The 20,480-nt window shown below is 33.3% G+C and overlaps 2 protein-coding genes across 3 annotated transcripts; both read left to right on the forward strand.

Annotated features, from left to right (window-relative positions):
- Positions 1-831: 831 nt before the first annotated feature.
- Positions 832-2,733, forward strand: LOC116430394 (odorant receptor 10-like). The gene is made up of 2 exons (XM_031984465.2): positions 832-1,108; positions 1,368-2,733. Exons 1-2 carry the CDS (start codon positions 959-961, stop codon positions 1,416-1,418), a joined length of 201 nt encoding a protein of 66 aa, XP_031840325.2. The 5' UTR covers positions 832-958; the 3' UTR covers positions 1,419-2,733.
- A 149-nt stretch (positions 2,734-2,882) lies between these two features.
- Positions 2,883-8,338, forward strand: LOC116430390 (odorant receptor 4-like). Of its 2 annotated transcripts, XM_076368626.1 has the most exons (6): positions 2,883-3,240; positions 4,215-4,551; positions 5,818-6,030; positions 6,568-6,681; positions 7,807-7,962; positions 8,111-8,338. In XM_076368626.1, exons 1-6 carry the CDS (start codon positions 2,963-2,965, stop codon positions 8,159-8,161), a joined length of 1,149 nt encoding a protein of 382 aa, XP_076224741.1. In that variant the 5' UTR covers positions 2,883-2,962; the 3' UTR covers positions 8,162-8,338. The 2 variants fall into 2 exon arrangements, with proteins under 2 accessions (XP_076224741.1, XP_076224743.1); XM_076368628.1 differs by lacking the exon at positions 6,568-6,681.
- Positions 8,339-20,480: the final 12,142 nt, after the last annotated feature.

Consider the following 20,480-nt stretch of genomic DNA (forward strand, 5'->3'; position numbering starts at 1 on the left):
ATCATTTGGGGCTCTTTTGTCTCAAAAACGCTGTTGTGACCCTGCTTTTAGATGCAAAAGGATTTTTATTCATAACAATATGTATATAATTTTTCTATGAACGTATTTTTGTTATTGTGTATATTGTCTTAACTTTTGGCTCCATTTTTGTGGCGGGTGACTATAGTCATCCGTAGTAGCAAAAGGATTATCTTGTTAATCGACCGATTTCTTGACTAAAAATGCGTAAAATGAAGGTAACAATAACGAAATGAAGTGGTCTAATCCACACCAAATGTAATTGCATTTAATTTATGATCCTAAAAATATTGTAACACAATTTAAAATTAGTATAAAAATTCTTAGGCGAATATATACTGGATATGATACTAGTAAGTAATATTTTACGTAAATATAATTTTGTGTTTCAGTCATTACATGAAGAAAATGGACTTCCTTTGCTGTTCAGGTCTTCTTCCTTTTACGTCTCAATTTGTGTAGAAATATTCATATATTGTTTCGCTGGAGAGTACCTCAACGTTAAGGTTAAATTTTATAGATTAATTTGAACGTATCGTAAATAATATTCGTTATAAGCAATAATATATAATACACACTTCGTATTATTATTTAGCAAGAATATTTATTAGAGTTCTTTAAAATAATTACGTAACATCAGTGAAAGAATTAAATTAATTATTTTGGTTTCAAAATTTTCACTTTTCGATTCTGATTTATTGAAATTATTAATTTATTGATTCTCATTTATTGCAAATTCTTAAAGCATTGTTTATTAAAAAAATTTTTTTTAATTTTAAATGTAATTATTCTAAATGTTACGAATATCAAGAGTAACTATAAGTTTTTCATATAACAGTATACATTTTTTTATAGATTTCTATTTATTATAACACGAGTAGTAAGTACGTACACTTCTATGAATTTCACTGTAAAATATTTCTCTAATTTATAGAGCAATATGTTCATTGATGCAGCATACGAAATGACTTGGTACGATTTACGGTCTCCTATCAGTCAGCATGTGATACTTTTGATTTTAAGATCTCAGAGGGGATTGCCGTTAACTTTCGGAAAATTTTCAGTTTTGAGTTTAGAGAGCTTTACCAGTGTAAGAGCTTTACATCTTTTTATTGGAATATTGATGTTAATAACGAACAATACTCTCATCGCATGGTACACATAAATAAGATTTGCAAAATAAAATAATAACGAGTCAAAGTTAAGTTGTAACACAAATAAATTTAACTGCAACTGCACATATGTTCTGATCTTATGAATTTAGTTATAACTTACTGTAATAATAATAACAGATAATATATGAATATAAACAATAATAACATACGTATCTCTGTTTATTCTGTTCACAGATTATGAAAGCGTCAGCGTCTTACATGTCAGTGCTTTGGGCAATGTCTTAAAAATTGTACCTCGCGTATTTTCTATTCGCAGCGTACCGTAATTTAGAACCTAGAAGGGAATTAGCGTGTAATTCGAAGTAAAATGATTGAAGCACTGTTTAATGCACAGAAACAACTGTGGCCTTCGAAGATGCAAAAATTGGTGTACACAAGAAATACGGGACGTTTTGTATGAACTTACTCCATCGTTTGCGCATACATAGCACGTGGATTCGTTTTACGCGAATGAAAATCGTGTAAACAGAGTGTGCCGATACAATAGAAAACAAAATATTAGACAGAAAAGCTGTTATAAATTTTAGAAATACACATTTATTTTACATAACCAAACGGAAGAAATAGTAATAATGACGTTTCAGAAAACAAAAGTACATTTTATTCAGCGTTAATAAATTAACATCGCGCATAAAAATTACCGCGCGAATAGTGTTCCAATTTACTGCGTATAAAAGAGATTCGCGCAAAAATGTGCCGCGTAAATTGAGGCTGAGTACACCTTGTTAAACCCTCCGACCTGAAGGACGCAGCGCGTAGGTCTTCACGCGCGGCTGACATGTCAAAGTAAAATTTCCTTTGCGGTTCCATATTTAGTACTAAACGTCAAATGAATATGTAAGAAACGTCGTAACCAGTGAAATAATTGGTTACGAAGTAGAAATAAACAATTTAGACGGCCAAATTTTGTTAGAAATTGAATTTTCAATTATATTTTGAAACCGGCCATTTGACAAATTGCGGCACGTTTAGTGTTAATAGAAAGAAAAGTAAGAAAATTATTGTTAGCATGTTGAAATATAAATACAATATAATTTTTATTCAAAGTATACCTTGATGTACAAATGGAAACTCGACTTCATACAGTCGTTAGTAGCTTCTTGAGAGGTGAATCGTTACAGTGCTCGAAACAGGACTCCCATTACCAGTCACGTGTCAATGTACCAAAAGTAGACGTTAAAATATATTAATATTTAAAACTTCCAACTTACACATTATTTCGAACTAACTCTAACTCTTCCCGTCGATACACGTTTCTCCGCGGCGGAAACACAACAACCATCGGCAGCAGAAATAAAACTAACCTTCCGATTTCTTTTTTACCCCGGTGACGTTTGAATCTTGTAACACTTCGAATCGTACATTTTTATTTCAAACTGTTGTTCCTTTAGTTCCGAAACATTAATGTTCTGCAACTTTCGCCGCAACTTTCGCGTCAATCGATACAATACGCGCTTACGCGTTGTGCATTCGCTCCTGTATATTTCACGAGAATCATCGATTATTGACAGAAAACGGATGCTACATATTCTATTCGCGTTTTTCTTGATCTGTATTGTTCTGAACCTGTAATTCTGTTAGATTGAATATTTATGCGGGTCATGCGAATAGAAGGGAACGGTTGGGGGCTACAGTTGAAAACTTTTCTACGGTTTTCGAGAAGGTTTTCAGTTTATCGCGCGACGTTCTTGCTGTCGAGTCGAGTGCTTTCAGTGACGATGCTGCGAGTATAAGGGGCATTGGCAAATCGAAGACAAGAATTTCGAAAGATGAAAGAAATATCGCGCGACATGACACTTCGAAACACAATTAGTCGGTCTGTTAAGTATGGGCTTTCTTTTGTCGGCATTTGGCCGGGAACACCGTTCCCAGCTCTGTATAAAGTATGTTGGTTTACTTCTCTGGTAACGGTACAATTTCATCAATATTCGTATATGGCTAAACACTTTAAGACCGACGGTTTTGTGAAGTTAATCGACTGTTTAAGCGTTTCTCTGCCGTACAGTTTGTTGATCGTTAAATTTATCGTCACTTGGATAAATCATAGGTAAGTAGCTTGATGACGAGAACTGTCAGTACCCGGAAATAATATTTATAAATAATATCTTTGTAATTAATCTTTCGTAACATTAAATGTTAATACATTTTCTTCTTTATTCTATAAATAATATGTTCTGAATTAATCTTCCATATAGCCAAACGTTATCATATTTCCTTCTCTGTTTTATAAACAATAACACCCATGAATAGTAGACATTTATGTATTTGATTGCTTGAAATATTTTTAAATTACTGCCACGATACTTAATTACAAAATATCGTCATGTCAAATATTTAGTTCGTCCGTAATGTGTTAAGAATTGGTGTTGCATTCGTGTACATGTAAAAAAAATTCATTTCAGTGAATAATGTGAAAATTCTTTGATGAACAATTTTACGGTGCATTTATCACGAAAATAAAAATTGGTTGCATAAACATTTAAATTAATATGCGTGGCCTCTTAATTCAAACGACCAAAAATATTAATCTACACTTGTGATACTAGTATAACAAGTAATTTAAGATTTTCAATTCTAAAACCATTAAGTATTTAATATTATTATCCAACATACATACTTCTCACAAGAATTATAAGAGTACATTTCCTTAAATCTCTGTTGACATTCATTACGTGCAAGTGAAACTACCAACTTTTAAAATAGTTCCAGATATACAATACTTTTATACTAGTAACTTGAAAATAAGAAAATTGAAACGGGTCTTTTTCACTGCTAACGAGTGACATGTCTATCCCATGAATATTCTTTCACTTACGCCAAATAGAAAATTTCTGTGCGTTTCCAATCGATTATTGAAATATATATTATTATATAAATATATTTAAACTGGTAAACAAAATCACGTGGTAAAGGTATAACACGAATGGGCTAATTGGTTTCGTCCGCCTCAGGTTTTAAGTATCTGTCAATGTAGCTCTTAGCTGAAGAAGACCGGTGGCTTTACTAAACGATATGTCGCAGCGCGCTACGTGAAATGATATCGACCATGGAAGAAGATTGCGTGAAGTATGCTGTTCTCGATACAAATAATCTGATATCGAAAACAGCGGACTTTTCGTTTCGTTTAACGAGCACAATTTCTTTCCTCTACCTGTTCGCGCCGTCCATGTACGCGGCCGCCTCGTTCGCGATCCCGCGGTCCAACGACTCGGTGGATCGGCAGCTTCTCGTGAACATGGATTTGCCGTTCGACACCAACCAGTCACCCACGTACGAACTCGTCGTAGCTATTCAAGTTGTTTTTCAAACGATGGCATCGTACGCGTTCGGCATTTTTAGCGCTCTCCTCATGATGGTGGTAAGCGTGAACGATCGGATAGTGTAACACGGGGAGAGATGGCTCTCTTGATTAACCCCTTATCCTACGATGTCGTGTCAGACTCGTGGTGAAGATTTCAAACAGAATTTAACACATTGCGTGCGGGCCATTTTGTTCATTTCAACTTATATCAGTTTCATTCGATTCATTTATTTATTATTCAACATATTTTCGAGAATTTCCGTTACAAATAGAAATACTTTCAAGCATACACAAAAGGAATCAACTATCTACATTTACCAAAAATATTAACGAAGCTATACAAGTATTTATTTAATACTACTCGAAGATACATGGAAATAAATATACGATGTGTTAACAAACATAAATATTATTTAATTTGTTTGAAGGAAAATTGCATATTATTCCTCTGTGATCAATAATTATACCTTAGAATACACGTTGACATAGAATAAAACTGGAATTTTCTGTTGGTTTAAATAAATCATTAATAACAAAGCAGTTAGATCGATCACAGTTCAGAAAGAAATCATAGAGCAAGGGGTTAACCCTTTCGCCCCGAATGGTATATATAGGTGCCACGAATATTTTAAATTACCAGAATGCTAGAAAACGCATAGATAAGAGAAATGTATCACACGGGAATCTTTGCTTATGGTTGACATCTTAACACGTTCGCTACCAGTGTCACATGTTTGGGACGGCCGTAATCGTATATTTTACATAATGAAAATTAAATTAAATTAAATTATTAGAAATTATAAACTATGATATTATATTTAGAACTCAATGACGCGTTTCAGTTTCATTTTCCTAATATTTTGTTTAGAAGTTTTATTGGACTGAAGAAAATATTATAATTGAGGAGACCGTCACCGAAATAAGCGCTGGTAGCGAACGTGCTGATCAGTTAACTGCGTTTGACGAGTATACATGTCATCTTAAAGCTTCAAATGATTATATGCTTATTATAAAATACGTTAACTCTATTCGTACGATAAGGATTGAGAAAAACAACAGAGAGTTCATTTCCGTATGAATAAATATTTTCAACTTAGAATGTTATAAATAAAGTCACTAAAGCGGTTAACTCCATAAAATGAGAAGTAGAAAAATTTGTTGAAATTAAATACACAAAGAAGCAAGGACTTTTGACACTAAAATTTGTGTGCATTCAGAAAGTGGAGTTAGTCACTTAAACATTGAGTTCAATTGTTTTAAATGAAATAATGGCACTGATGATTAGTATCAATACTTTTAGGTCATTGTTGTCATTCATTTTAGGTACTTCACATAGGTTGTCACATCGATATATTGTGCAATGTATTAGCGAACATATCTTCTCGAGACAAAGGGTTATTACGATTCGTTACACTTCGACATCAAGAAATCATCGTATTTGTACAAAGAATTGAGAAGCTCTTTACGTATATTTCTCTTTTCCAATTGATATCGAATACTCTGCTTACTTGCTGTGCAGGATTCCTTGCTATAACTGTAAGTACTTTGTAATCTGTATATAAATGAGCCGTTTACTTTGAAAGTGTTTTAAATCCATTATAAAAGAACCGTTTAAAAAGGACAAGATAATGTAGAATGGTAATTATTACAATCATTAACATGATTTCTTTTAAAAAAGGACTTAAGTCACTTTTAAAATAAATGGGTCAAATAGTGTTCTGTGCATCTGCTGAAATATTTTAAAGGACAATGGGAAAATTCAACTGAAACAATGTTTTATTAAATTATTTGAAATATAATTTTATTAAATTCTGTTTTTAATATCTGATAACATATCCATATAATATACTTGTAAGGGAAATTCAATTAGTAAATTAGCAAGAATTATCCTAAGTAGAGCTAACTGTATTAAAATTGATAGTAATACTGCGAAGTCAATGTTAATATATTTTATATGTTATATATCTCTCATACTTATGGATGAATGTAATATTATTGTTATTATTATTATTCATAAATAAAAAATACCTATGTAGACATAGTATTTTGCATAAATATAATTCTGAATTTCAGTCTTTGAAATCAGAATATGGACTTCCCTTGTTATTCAAGTCTTCTTCTTTCTATGTCGCAATTAGTTTTGAAATATACATATATTGCTTCGCTGGGGAGTACCTCAACGTTAAGGTTAGTAAATTCCATAAGCTATACTAAATATATTAGAAATAACAAATTCTGTGCCGTGAGAACTAATTAATTCGTTGCCCTTTTCGTCGTTATTAAATATTCCAGTATCTTCAAACGAATAATACGAATTCTTGTTTTAACGGTTTGACGACAACGTGTATCATCGGTGGCTCACATTTTCACGTCACATTAGACGGCGTGTTTACCATCAAATGTGTAGTTCTTTAAAACTAGAACCCCAGTACCCATTGAAATGAGAAATAAGTAGTTTCACTTAAATATTATAATAAATATGTGAAGAGAGAGAAAAAAATCTATTGTTACAATTTTTATAAGGATCACATATTAATCATATTAGATAGTATAGTTCTAATGTTTAATTGATTTAGGAAATAGAAAAAATTGCCATGCAGTTGAAAATGAATTTACTAATTGACAATTTTAATAGCATACAAAATTTGGAAAATGTAAATTACAGCGTTGGCATCAACGTATTAATTATTTCCTCGAATATAATCATTCCGATAATCAGTTGCAGCTGTTATGAAACAGTAGTAGTCGTTAGGTATTTTGTGACAACAACATAAAATTAATGAAATTGACCAAGTTCCTTAATGTAAGAAGAACGAAAGACGAGGTTTGATTCCTTTCGTTGCTTGCAGCCAAGTGGGCCCGGAAATCAGCAGAGCGGAAAGAAAATCACGCCATCGAACCCAATCCAAGTCCATCTACCGGTTTCATAAAAAACTCACTTAAACTTTATCACTTCGAACAGAAAGAAAGTAATGAAGTTGAGTAGCATTGAAATCAAACTCCTAAGCATAAGAGTTTTCTGATTATTCATTGGAAATGTACTAGTTAACGACAGAGCATCGACCCATATATAAAAAATTGGAATGCATATATTATTGCTAATAATATTAAATTATTTTATAAAAATGTCCTTTTTATTTATTACTATTATTACGTTATTTATTCATTTATTAAGTATTAGGCTGTCCAAAAAGTCTCGTCGCAGTTTTAAATGAAGTTTAAAGAAAAATTTTATATAAGACCTAAACGCCACATTGAAAAGTACAACGAAAAGACTTTTTGACCAATTTAATATTTTTTTTTTATTTCTAGAGCCAAATGATCATCGATGCAGCATACCAAATGGCTTGGTACAACCTGCAGCCTACTCTCAGTCGACAAATGATACTTTTAATTTTGAGATCTCAGAAGGGATTGCCGCTAACTTTCGGAAAGTTTTCACCTCTTAGTTTGGAAAGTTTTGCCAAAGTAAGCTTCTCGTATTTTACTTATGCTAATATTGACGTTTATTGAGAAAATTTTTTCCATACAAAATGTAGACTAGATTTCTGAAATTAATTAAAAAGTAAGAAATTCATGTTCGCGATACGTGTAATTCCGATTACTGTGTTCACAGATTATGAAAGCGTCCGCGTCCTACATGTCAGTGCTTCTTGCGATGTCCTAAAACTGACACTACGTATATTTTTTACCTTTACTGTAATATAGAATGTAAAATGTAATTACTGTTTCATTATAAGAAAAATAATTCCAGCACTGTTTAATGTATATAAGTAGCTATAGTAAATTAATACCATTTTATGTTCACTGCACCTCTGGACAATGAAACTTTTCAATGTTAATTTGTGTCAATGTAAGTATTGAAAATGTACGTTAAAATATAATAATATTTGAAAACTAAATTCACATTTTGTATTGAAATAGTTTCAACTGCATTCTTGCCAACACTTTTCTTTTCCGAATGAATATATTATAATATATATTGTATACAATACAATATCGATACTGCGTAACAGAAGTGTGGGCAACTTTTCAATTGCTTTTTGACGTCAGCCATATTTCAATTTTATGGTACTTCGAAATATACGTTCTTATTTCTCTTTTAGTGTCAAAACTTCAATTCGATACAGTTTCAGACTCAACCGATATGATATGAATTTACGTGCTGTGCGTCTGGCGCTGTATTTTTAATAGGGATGATTTATCATTGCAACATAGCTAACAGTGAAGCTTATCGGAAGGAAACTGAAACTATGCTTCTGACGAATTTTTCCCGTTTATCTTTATTCTTGGTAAACTTGTTATTGAGAATATCTGAATAAAAAAATTGTAAATTTCATGATTCTATTGACTGTCACAGTGATAGATATAGTAAGATTAAATTGATGGATATTCTAAGTCACTATTAGTTATAATTAAATAGTTATTGTTATTGGTAAAACAATGTTTTTGCAAAGATATGAAGACACACGTTTATATTAAGTTCTATATTTTATTTATATAATAGTTACAGTCACACTTTTTCGTTGAAATGTACAAAAAAATAGTCACATAAAACTTATTTGCAATTTCTTGTGTTACAAAACAAGTCAAATTTAGTACAATTTAAAACTAGTTATTACTTATTATTTGATTTAATCACTTATAATTTTATTCATTTAGTTACCATTTTATGTGTCAATCTTTTAATAACCTATTTAACGAATTTAACGTTAACGCAGTGTTGTATAACGTATTCACAAATATAACAGCTATTCTCTAGAATGTTTCAAACATAAAGAAGGTATGAAATTATGATTCCAGTTTGAAACCATAAAACTATAATTTTAACAATGATAAGATTGGCGCGGCAGTTCCAGTATTTATTAATTAACACGCATATGTACTTAGTAATAATTGATTATCAATTGAATTACAGATCGAGGGAAAGAGGAACACGTTTTTTATTCGTAGGTCACTGTGTCTATTAAAAATCTGAATGTGATTTGTGACTGGATCGTGACACGTTAGAAATTTGGCCGAAAATTGTGCACCGAGTCAGATGTTCCAGTAGGCTCGACGAGTAGGGGTTGGCTTTCTTGCTTCGCTCGCAATTTCAACCCTCGTTTGTTCGCACCCGTCGCACGATCATGCCAGATGGGCCGGAAGAGATCAAGTTGGCACAGATCTGGGATTGCTCGACAAGATAATTTTCGTATCTGGGCTTTCCATGAAACTAAGAGCTGATATTTAGAAGGGCAGTTCCCAACAGACGCCATTCTGGGAATCGAAGGTCTGTCGAATTCGAGTATGACATTAAATTTGACACACACGTCTTATTGGGTATCCGATTACGTGGATTATAGAAATGGACTTCCCCCTTATCTTCACCATTTGCAATACAGCTGTTACATTTAATGTTGTAGAAAACTCTTATGAAGGTTATGGAACTTTTTTTATAATGGTTCAGTGTACTGTTGCTATTATATTATAATGTAAAGGTTTCATTGACTAAAAGAATGTATGGTTGTTCAAGAACCATGGCTGAAGGTTAAGTTTAAAGTTTTAAATTCATCTTGTAAAATATGTCTGAAATGATTTCTAGTTCCTTCGGAACAGTAAATAAACTGGAACCTGTTTCTATTGAATATTACTGATGCTTTTGTGAACAAACTTGTGAATTATATTTTATACTGGCGATTTCCAATCATTAACAAGATTAATAGATGTCAAACATTAACACTAACCGTTTCGGAAACCAGTCAAATGACTGGATTTAAAGTTCTGCGTTTTCTTTTGTTCATTTAATTTTATATCAATCCCTATATTGTCCGATTAATTGATTTTTCAATTTTCATCTTTCCTTTTGTTTCTGTTTTCACGGAAACAAATGTATCCTAATTCAGTTATCTCTATTTTGTAGCCAGTTATTTGACTAGTTACGGTAGAAAAAGTGCCGATATGGTTAGTGTTAAGTATCTTCAGATATCAAATATTAAGAAATATCCATCAATCACCAACAACTATTACCGATCATCAGTAAGCATCCACAACCACTAATAATCATCAATAAATAAAAAATATCAAGAGCAACTATTAACAGCCATCGACAATTATCAATTAGCAACCGTATACAGACTTCTTACATATCACTCATTCGTTGCAACAATTACATAATTTCGAAAGAAAAATTTGATTATTTTGAATCATTATAACTCGGTAACTGAAATCTGTGTATTCGGAGGTAATCATTACAGTATCATTAGTTAAAGACAATAGTTGCTAATTAACAAGTTCCAATTTCTTCAAAAGAGTCAGAAAATATGACTTTCAATTCATGCTTAAGATAAAACCCAAACCACCTAAATCGATTTTGCAACCCTTCAACCATTATTGAACACAAAAATCTGTTTTCTACATATGGCACTTCCACGCTGAACCTCAACAATCCAACCATTCAATGTAGTAAATCCTCAAAAGCCATTCTTCACGCACAAACACTCGAGAAACCATCAAATTCATTTTCTCTCAGAAACATCAATCCTTTATCTCCTTGTACTATTGCAACTACTCTCGACAGAATTATTTCCTTGTACATAATTCATTAGAAGAAGAGGGAAATTTATATATAAATTTATTAGAAGGAAGAAATAAATTTAACTCCTTCAATGTCCACGTTTATTCTGAAACATTATAATTCATAATGAAACAAGTAGTATTTCATTCAAACTCGAAAGAATTAAGTGTCGTTTATATTTATAAAATTCCTGATGAGCAAATCAGCTGATCAATTACATATTTCAAAACTCCAACTCACTAAAGCACGAATACAAGAAAAGGCTGCACATTCTGATCACCAGAATCCAAATTAACATTAGGTTTATAGAAGTTTATTGTACAGCTTATCCTATTGCCCCTAAAAAGATTGACGTTTATTCAGATCTTGGAAATTCGAGATTTAAAAGTAGACCATTACGACGATACATAATAGCATCAATAAAAACCAACACGAATATTTACCAAGTAATGTTTATAAAAACCAACCTCCCCTTTCCTGCTGGACAATCCGACCTTCCCCATTACGCGACCTAATAATAATAAAAATCCACCACTCGTTATCCCATCGCGTTAATTCGACGCGTGCACGCGATCGTTATTGACATTGGCGCGGATACCCGATAATCAATTTCCGCGTGCACTCGTTTTTCCTCTGTTTGCTGTTTACCGGGCCGTCTCGCCGAGCGGCTCGTCGTGTGTACGCGGATTAGGGAGTCACGAGGTGGCCGGAGGCACAGAGGGATGATAGAATTAGGCAAATACATGTCTGCCGGCCGACCAAGCCGAACTTTTTGAAGTTCGGACGCGCCGCGATGGTTCCAGGATATCCGCGGCATCGGCGGCAGGCGGCAGGCGGCGGCGGCTGCGACTTCCCCGGGCCGAGCAAATCGGTCTCCATGGAAACCACCCCAAAGCCAATCTGGGGTGCATTCGTACGTACATTTACCCTTGTCGAGGCGCGTCTGCAGCGCTCCCTTCGCTCCCCGCTCCCTCCATAAACTTGCTCGCCCTCTCTAGCTGCCCCCCAATCCCCGCGTCATTGTCCTGCACCCCTCTGACCTCCCTGCGCCGCAGCCCTCTTCAAGTCTCCGGCTATCTTTCTCCCTTTGACCTCCACCATCTTGCTCCGTTTTATGCCGTCCTTCGCGCCTTTTCGTCTCAACCGTAATCTTCTTCTTGCCCACTTGATTTCTTTATCTCCATAACCTTCGCCCCACCCTCTTACCCTCCGACCCCCTCTGCCCACTCATCGTTCGCTTTCTTTCACTTTGCGATACGTTGGGATCTTAACAAGCTGCAGGTTGCTGATCCTTTTCGTTTTGGTTCTTCTCGGTTCGATCGTTTCTCGCCGATGTTTTTTGCCGATGGTTTGTCTCGGATGGAATGGTACTGATTCGCATCATTTGATACAGTACGTGATTTCTTTGTTAATTATCGTTAAATCGTAACGTACCATTTATTTGGTGATTGACGGATTCTATTGTTTCTCGTAGATTTAACTGTGGTTTCAGAGTACTGTAATTCTGTTCGAATTTTTCACGTAGTTGAGACGTAGCGTACCCGTTCGATTTCTTTTACTTTGAGATATAGACTTGTTCATGATTTCAGAATATATAAATTGTGAAGAACACAATTCTGTGACGGGTTTAAATAAATGTAGATTGAACCCCTTGTAATGCTTATAATACTTTTTTTTTAATTTATATTTGTAATTGTTTAGAAAGAATATTTCGTTCGTAATATTTGTTTTTAGTCTATTCTTTTCTTTTCAAATACTATTTAATATTGATACTTGGATTGATCACTTACAAACTACAATATAGTTTGCGTTTTTGCAAGGAAATGATTAATAACGAAGTAAGTCTTCTTCAGAGTTTACTGATAAAATAAATCATGAGGCTAGGGGTTAATCGAGGAACGTCACGTAAAAAGTACGTTCAATTCTGAGACTCATGACGTTATACGATTCTTATGGACAAAAAATTATACTCGACGTGGGAGACATAAAAGATTGGGATCTATGTATGGACAAAATGCTCCCAGTCATCGCCGAGTGGTGCAAAGGATTCGAAAATGGACAGGAGATTATTGATGAATACCACGACGGAGACAGCTTTAACACGATGTCAGATAATCGAACAAACTTTGTGCAAGCGCAATATGTAAATTAGTACTTCATTGTGATAAGCGTTTGCAAATGTTTTGTGATAATGTAGAGCAATAATAGATGCTGTATTGTTAATGGTAGAAATTGGAAAAGTTTCAAACATTGTATAAAAAATGTGTCAAATTTGTATTATATAGCTGAATTTTTGTGAAAAATTGTATTTTTTTATAGAATGATTGGCATTTCTCCAATTTCTGTTAACAATAATACAGCGTGAACCATTAAAATTCAACAACGAAATTTCGAAAATATTTTTTTTTGTGCAATATATTTCAAGGTTATATAAATGAACAATTTAAAAATATGAATATATCAAAATCAAGGATGCTTTGAAAATGTAATAAATGTATTTAAATGGAAAAAATAATTACATAATTTTATATAAAAATGAAACTTAAGAATAATTATATATATCATAGAAAAATAAATTTAAACGTGATATTTAATAATACTTCGACGCATAACAACAAAATTTAATAATAAGTTTAATAATAAACATGAGGTGAGATACCTACTTAGCTACATCAGTTTATTTTTAGACTGTTGCTGTAAGGTAAATAACTAACCTTCGTTTTTTTAAATATATTCTTCGTTTACCAATGTATCCACAATAAAATAAGATGTAATCCGTATAGAAAAATTAACTGTGAATAATTAAAATTTTAACAAAATTTGCCTATATTTTTGAAGAAAAAAAAATTTTTAAATTCCCTGTGACTGAAGGATTAAATCAACGTTAAGTATGAAGATTCTTGACCTAGCGATGATGCATAGGCTGAATTATTGATATTTAGCGAGGAATTCGTTAGAAAACGGAGGTAATGCCTTTGCCCTTTAGTGACCTTTACTTACCCAGCTTTTCTCGTGTCAACGAGCGAACAAGCAATTGCGCCGAGCCTTTCCAGTTCCGGCGGAACTTGAATCTTGTTATTCAATAACCCTTCGTCAAGTAGCGCTCCTTTGTCACGGGTTCTGGAGCGCTTTTAAGTTCTGACGCTTTGTTGTCGAATGAATGTGCGTTATTTTCAATTTTATTGCCGCCGAATTTATAAGGGAAGAAAATCGAAGGTTTCGAACGGAGAAATGAAAACTTTGAAAAGCGCCGCGGCGGAACCTGTTAATGAGACATTATTCACAAGTAAATAATATGCGTTTTGTACAGATTGTACAAAAGAAATTTACTCTCCTTGGGGGTATAACTGCGAATTGCTACGTTATGTAATATTATCCTAAAAATATTAAATTTGTAAAGAAAAACATACTGATTATATTGTTTTCAAAATCTAAAATACATTTTAATGAAATTCGTGTAGTGGGAGTATTGTTATTCTCTTTAAATGCGAGTGTTAAAGAAACGCTGTTTACTGCGAGTTTAATTTTTTGCTAGAATTAAAACGTTTTCTTCTCAAAGAAATCTCGATCTTGCTTATCTCAAATCTGTAATAATGAGTTTTTTAATATTTTCTACGTGAAGTATTAAATTTCTGAGTCACGCAATGGTGTACAGTAAAGTGCAGTTTACAAAGCTAAAGAAATTCTGTTGTCTAATGGAAACGAAGGACCGGATCACTGCGACTGGAATTAAAATGAAATGTAATTATGTAGAAATTAATAATAGTTTACTTGGATTATCATCATGTTTATTTGGAATATTCTAGATTCATTAAAATGAATATCATTAACTACAAGAAATCAATAATTTTAAAAATCCATATATTCTAGAATATTCCAAACACCATGAAAATTCATGCGCACATGCATAATCGCCGTTCATCTATTTCCACACACGCTCATCATCCAATCGTACATTCATTCCCGCAATTATGTTTCGCGTGAAACGAAATTTCCTTGATTTCATTTGGGTTTATCGAAGACCGGGTGTATCGTGATATATGCATAAAATAAAGGGTCTCCGAAATGTCAGCAAACTGAATTAATTATTCAAAATAGTTTCCCAGAGTATCACGACTTGAGCTGTAACATGCTTTTGCGATCAGTATTCCCTTCATAGGCTTGGTTAAGCTAACTTTGTCTTGCATAAATAATTGAAATTTGTATAAATAATAATTCACATATTACTTGTTGAAGATACCTTGATAGCACAGGTTTAATTTGTTTACAAAGTATTCTAACAAATTATTTGTAGATATACTGTGGTAAGAGATTATCAAGAGACATTTTTTCAAGTTCAAATTCTCACTTTCTAAAAATTGATGAGGTTACAGAAAACGTGTACTTGTCGAAATTTTACGGAATTTCAAAAACACAAAGAAAAGATCTAAGTTGTGAGTAAACATTATTTTTCGAAAAAATTCTTTAATTAAAATACACAATAACGAACTATCAACGTTGCAAAATAATGTTTAACAGTCTTTTTCTGATTTCTCAGAATTGCTTCATTTTGTAACCGCAGGGAAGCCATTATCCCATTCGAGACCAATTACACACTATGCGTGAAATGCAGTACTTACAATTAGGCGACATACCAATCACTTGCGTACAAACTAAAATTTAAAGGTATGTAAGTTTCAAGCTAAAATCTTAAAATAAATTTTGGCAAGCCAACAAAAATCTTTTGTAAATTTTCAATGTAAACTGAGAAAGGTTTTGGTTATTGGGGATCGCGTTATTAAAAGATCCTAGTTTCAAGTGTGTTAGAAAAAATGAAAATTTTAACAGCGCATTAAATATGTTCGTGTAAAACGAAAATCTCGATAAGAATAAAATAAATCAGTTAGTGATCAACGTGCAACGTTTGCTTTCACCCGTGCCGTTTGTTTTCCGACCCGACTACGTTTCCGTCAACGTTATCCGTCAGACGAAAATTACTGAAGCAGCAACCAATCTGAATTTCGATTTTGCTACAATGCCCCAGTCGTCTCGGAAACTAACCGATGAAGAGACTGTGGCCAAGATTAGGCGCTCCACTTCACCCTTGCAATTTCGGTGTAATTTACATACGAATCACAGTTACGTGCATCGAAACAGGGTTCTGTAGCTGGTCGTCGTCGTCTGTGAACGGTAACCATTGAAGGACAGATCATCCCCGACGAGACCGTAAGTAAATGAACTGCAAACATCTTGTGGGCTGATTGCCACTGAATGATAACTTTTTGAACTTATATTAACACGTTCAGTGCCACGTGTACCACATATGGTATACGTCAATTTTCGTAAGAAAATATTTTTAAGAGACACATGGTCACGGATAGCGGTACACGTTACAAAGTAGCAAAAACGTAAAGAAACGATATCGAAATATATAAAAATGATCAAGAACTTAAATATAGCTTAATATTTTATTTGAAAAATCAATACAGTTCCTAAGCAAAATATAACCGAAATTTCTGATGACACGGAGTGTGTTAACCTTTTGACATTAAAGATTGAAACAGTTTCGAAAATAACTGTTTGAAATTGTTCTATATCGGTTCCGATTGAAACAATTATGGAGGATTGAAATAATGTCATAACTGTTATTCGGTATATTGGTTTCAGTTCTTTGGAACCGAAAAATAACTGATATATTAATTAATATATTAGTGTAAATTCAGAAAATTAATAATATAAAATTTATATAAGGAATGATAATACATTATAGTAGTATAGATTTAATAGTACAAATAATATGAATAATAATCTTGTTTAGTTTTTATATGAAAATAATTTTGTTAAATTTCCATTGCACCGAAAAATACTATACTATACTCGCATTTGTTAAATTGAAACTGAATCATGTTGATCAATGGATATCAAAAGCGAAAGGAAATTGAATTGATAATTTTAACGAACACACATAAAGATGTTCTGAGTTACTCGCATCAAAGAATAATGTGCACTGCGTGTTATTGCAAAATAAGGAGTGAATTTTATTATCATCTCCAACAAGTGAATTTAAGACCGTAAATTGAAAACACGTTTTAATTAAATAATTTAAAAGTTTGCGAGAATAAAGCTTAATAAAAGTATTGAACAATTATGGTAAAAATATTTTTATTAACAAGTACTTTTCGTTTAAAAATAATTTAACACCTTTTTTCCAAGAGATTTATGTGCTCCCTTTTCATCCTTGTATTCCTCGTTTTGTTTTGTATTATCTTAAAATTTAATATTACATTTCTCGGAATCTTGTCTCTTTCATTCGGATCCTTGCAACCGCACTTCCTCCAATGCTTTGTCTCGTTTCAGCATGGGCAGATTGAAAAATAGAATGAAGAAATCTAAGAAACTCTTGCATTTTTCACCATTATGTAGAAAATGGAAGAAAATGCAGAACACACACTTTCTATACGTATTTAAAATTCTTTGAGAAGTCTTCTAACTGTGTCGTCTTAAAAAATGTCCTCTTCTTTTTCAATATTGCATTTATATACAGTAAGAAAGGAAGAAAGAGAAAGAAAGATATTCTGTAAGGTATGGAAATATTTCAGTAGCAATACCTAAATATTATTTTTTTTTCGCGTATTATAAGACTAAATAATCCGTAAATAATAACAAAAAATAAGTAATCAATGTAGCTTTAAATGTGAATTTATATCTTAAAATTCTCGAGACAATTTTTCATTTTACGTTCAGTAAACTGCATGTTATCAATTAAAATTAAAGCAAAGTAGGCTGTGTAATATTTGAATTTTTGGACATAAAAAAAGATTTTCTTTTCTTAAGCATCCACAATTCTTTTTTTTATATATTTGTTCAGACGATAACCATTTCACCCTAATTGATCCTTTGCTTTTTGAAGTATTCTCGTCGTTCTTCACTCAAGAATTTCATTGATCATTGTCTAATTCAAATATATTTTCATGTATCACTTCGCCAACTTATTTGTAACATTTGAGAAATACTCAGCTAGTCAACTAGCTGTAAAATCTATAATACTTTGGCAGAGTGTGGCTTAGTTGTTTTGTTTCGTACAGCAACTTTTTTATGACACTTAAATAAAACTGTTATAATTACATAAATATCATAGTTTATATACATTATCGTTGAATTTTTAACGAATCATATTTTCATCGAATACACAAAACGCAAGGCACCGCAAGACATACAAAATGTGACTGTAACATATCAAAATCGTCTCTGGCACGATAAACAAAATACAATATGTTAAATACGTCGATATCTTTCGAACCGTATACACTTTTATAATAATCGTTATACTACGTTTTAAATAAATAATTTTAATTAAGTGAATACTTAAACATTCAAAGCATCCGTATATTCTTGGAACAGGCGGAAACAACCTCAGAAAGTTTCAAAGCGATGCGTGTAAATAACAGTTTACACGGAAAAAAGAAATTCGTTGAAACCGCATTATTTTAAATAATACGTTAAAAATCCTCCTCCGAGGGAAAAGTTGGACGGAACAGGCTGTATAAAAGCGTATGCACCGCGGGGATGTTTTTTCTATGTGCATACATATGTATAAACATTTCACAATCTCGAATGCGGCACTGTTTAAACAACGTGGGACGTTGTGGCTTTCGACTTCCGGCACAGCGGCGTAAAGTCGTTATTGTAATTTTATTCGGTATTATTCAGAAATTCTGGAATTTCTGGATTTATGAAATACAAGGGTATTGCTATCCTGGAGAGGTTACTGCCTTGCTCCTCCCATTTCTCGCTCCATTCTGCAGTGGGAAATGATAATAATAACGGCACACGAGACTATAAGCCGTTTTAATGCAACAGCGTTCTGTCCATTATGTTCTTGCATTTCATATTGAATGCTTGATTACACAGGACGGGCCAATCAGAATTACGATCTTGAATATTTTTGTTGAATGCGTATGCGACGTTAGCTACGGAATCGTCTGATCCAACGATCGTCATTTATTTCTCTCGGGTGCGGTCTGTAAAATGCCTCAGTTCTCTGCGTGATGTAATAAACGAAAGACGTTCGCGTATTACATAGTAATGCTATAATTATACTTATTCATAATTTTCCTTACATATTGCCTACTTCTGTCAACTTCGAATGTATATATACAGTTGGAAGATCACTTGATGTCTAGCGCAATGGCACAGGGGCGAAAGGCGTCCTTCCGATTTAGTTTCGTAGTTTTCATCGGTTACGTGTAACCGTGTTGACCAATAGCAAATTACCCTTTGTCTTATGACTTCTTTCGCAATTGTGCTTGATCAAACTACTTTATCGTTAAGAATTTAGTAGGAAAAGAGAAGAATTTGACGTTTAGTTCGTGTCTATGTTTACTCTAAAGGTTAAAGATTGATAATAGACAAGTAATATTTTATTTATATACAAAATAAATATATAACGTTCAAATTTGCATGAATTCGGTTGAAAATTTTCATCACGAGTCCGACGCGATGTTATAGGAGAAGGGGTTAATTTTAATTATAATTTTCATTATTCTATTTTATATATCTACAAGCTATATAATTTTTAATATGTGACGTTATAAAATCTCCAAGAGTGCATCTATTGGAACTTTAATTGATTTACAATTCAGTTTGAATATTACTAAATCAATTTTCTAAATAATTCCTCAGAGAGACGTCTATCTTTTTAATAATTGCAAAACAAAGATACCAGGAATCGGTCATTTTGACTCATCTGGTAGTTTTAATGTTAAAAAGCAGTAACAAACGAACCGTTTCTCATTGATCTTTCAAACATTTCTGAATAATACATCCTTAATAAAACGGCGCGCGCGCGCGCTTTAAACAACATTCATATCAATAAACAAATTTCCTGCGAGAATAGGTGGTCGCGGGCGAAAAATGTTCGGCCACGCGCAGAGACAATAAACACACTGAATGCAGAACGCGTGGCGGTGGTTTGGCGCTGTGCATAATAAGTGTTTGCATCCCGTGCGTTTTATTTTCGTTGCCGGCGTCGTCGCCGGTGGTATTCACTTCCTGGTGAAGCGCCACTAACGAACTGGAGGTGGTATCCCGAGGGCGTTTAACTTTTAATTTTTAAACCGTCGACAAACGTCTCCGGGGAATCGGGTGCGTGAAAGTGTATCGCGATCGTCTTTGACGACCATTTTTCCACCCGATCTCACGTCGCGCGCGTATAAACTGGTCATGAATATGCCCTACCGCGTTTACTTCTATTTGCATTTCATGTATTCGTTCGCGTCACGACCGTGCACTCATTAAACCGACTCTTAATTTAAGTTGTCGTCGCGCCAGTGGAATAAGAACTTTATGCGGTCACCAGCGAATCCGTTCGCATTTACTTCGATTGATTTTTACTCTTTTCGGGGATACCGCAGAGCCTTGATTGTACGATTTAATTAAGCGATTGACAGTC

This window comes from Nomia melanderi, chromosome 6 (genome assembly GCF_051020985.1).
Source record: "Nomia melanderi isolate GNS246 chromosome 6, iyNomMela1, whole genome shotgun sequence".
In the NCBI taxonomy this organism is placed as follows: domain Eukaryota; kingdom Metazoa; phylum Arthropoda; class Insecta; order Hymenoptera; family Halictidae; genus Nomia; species Nomia melanderi.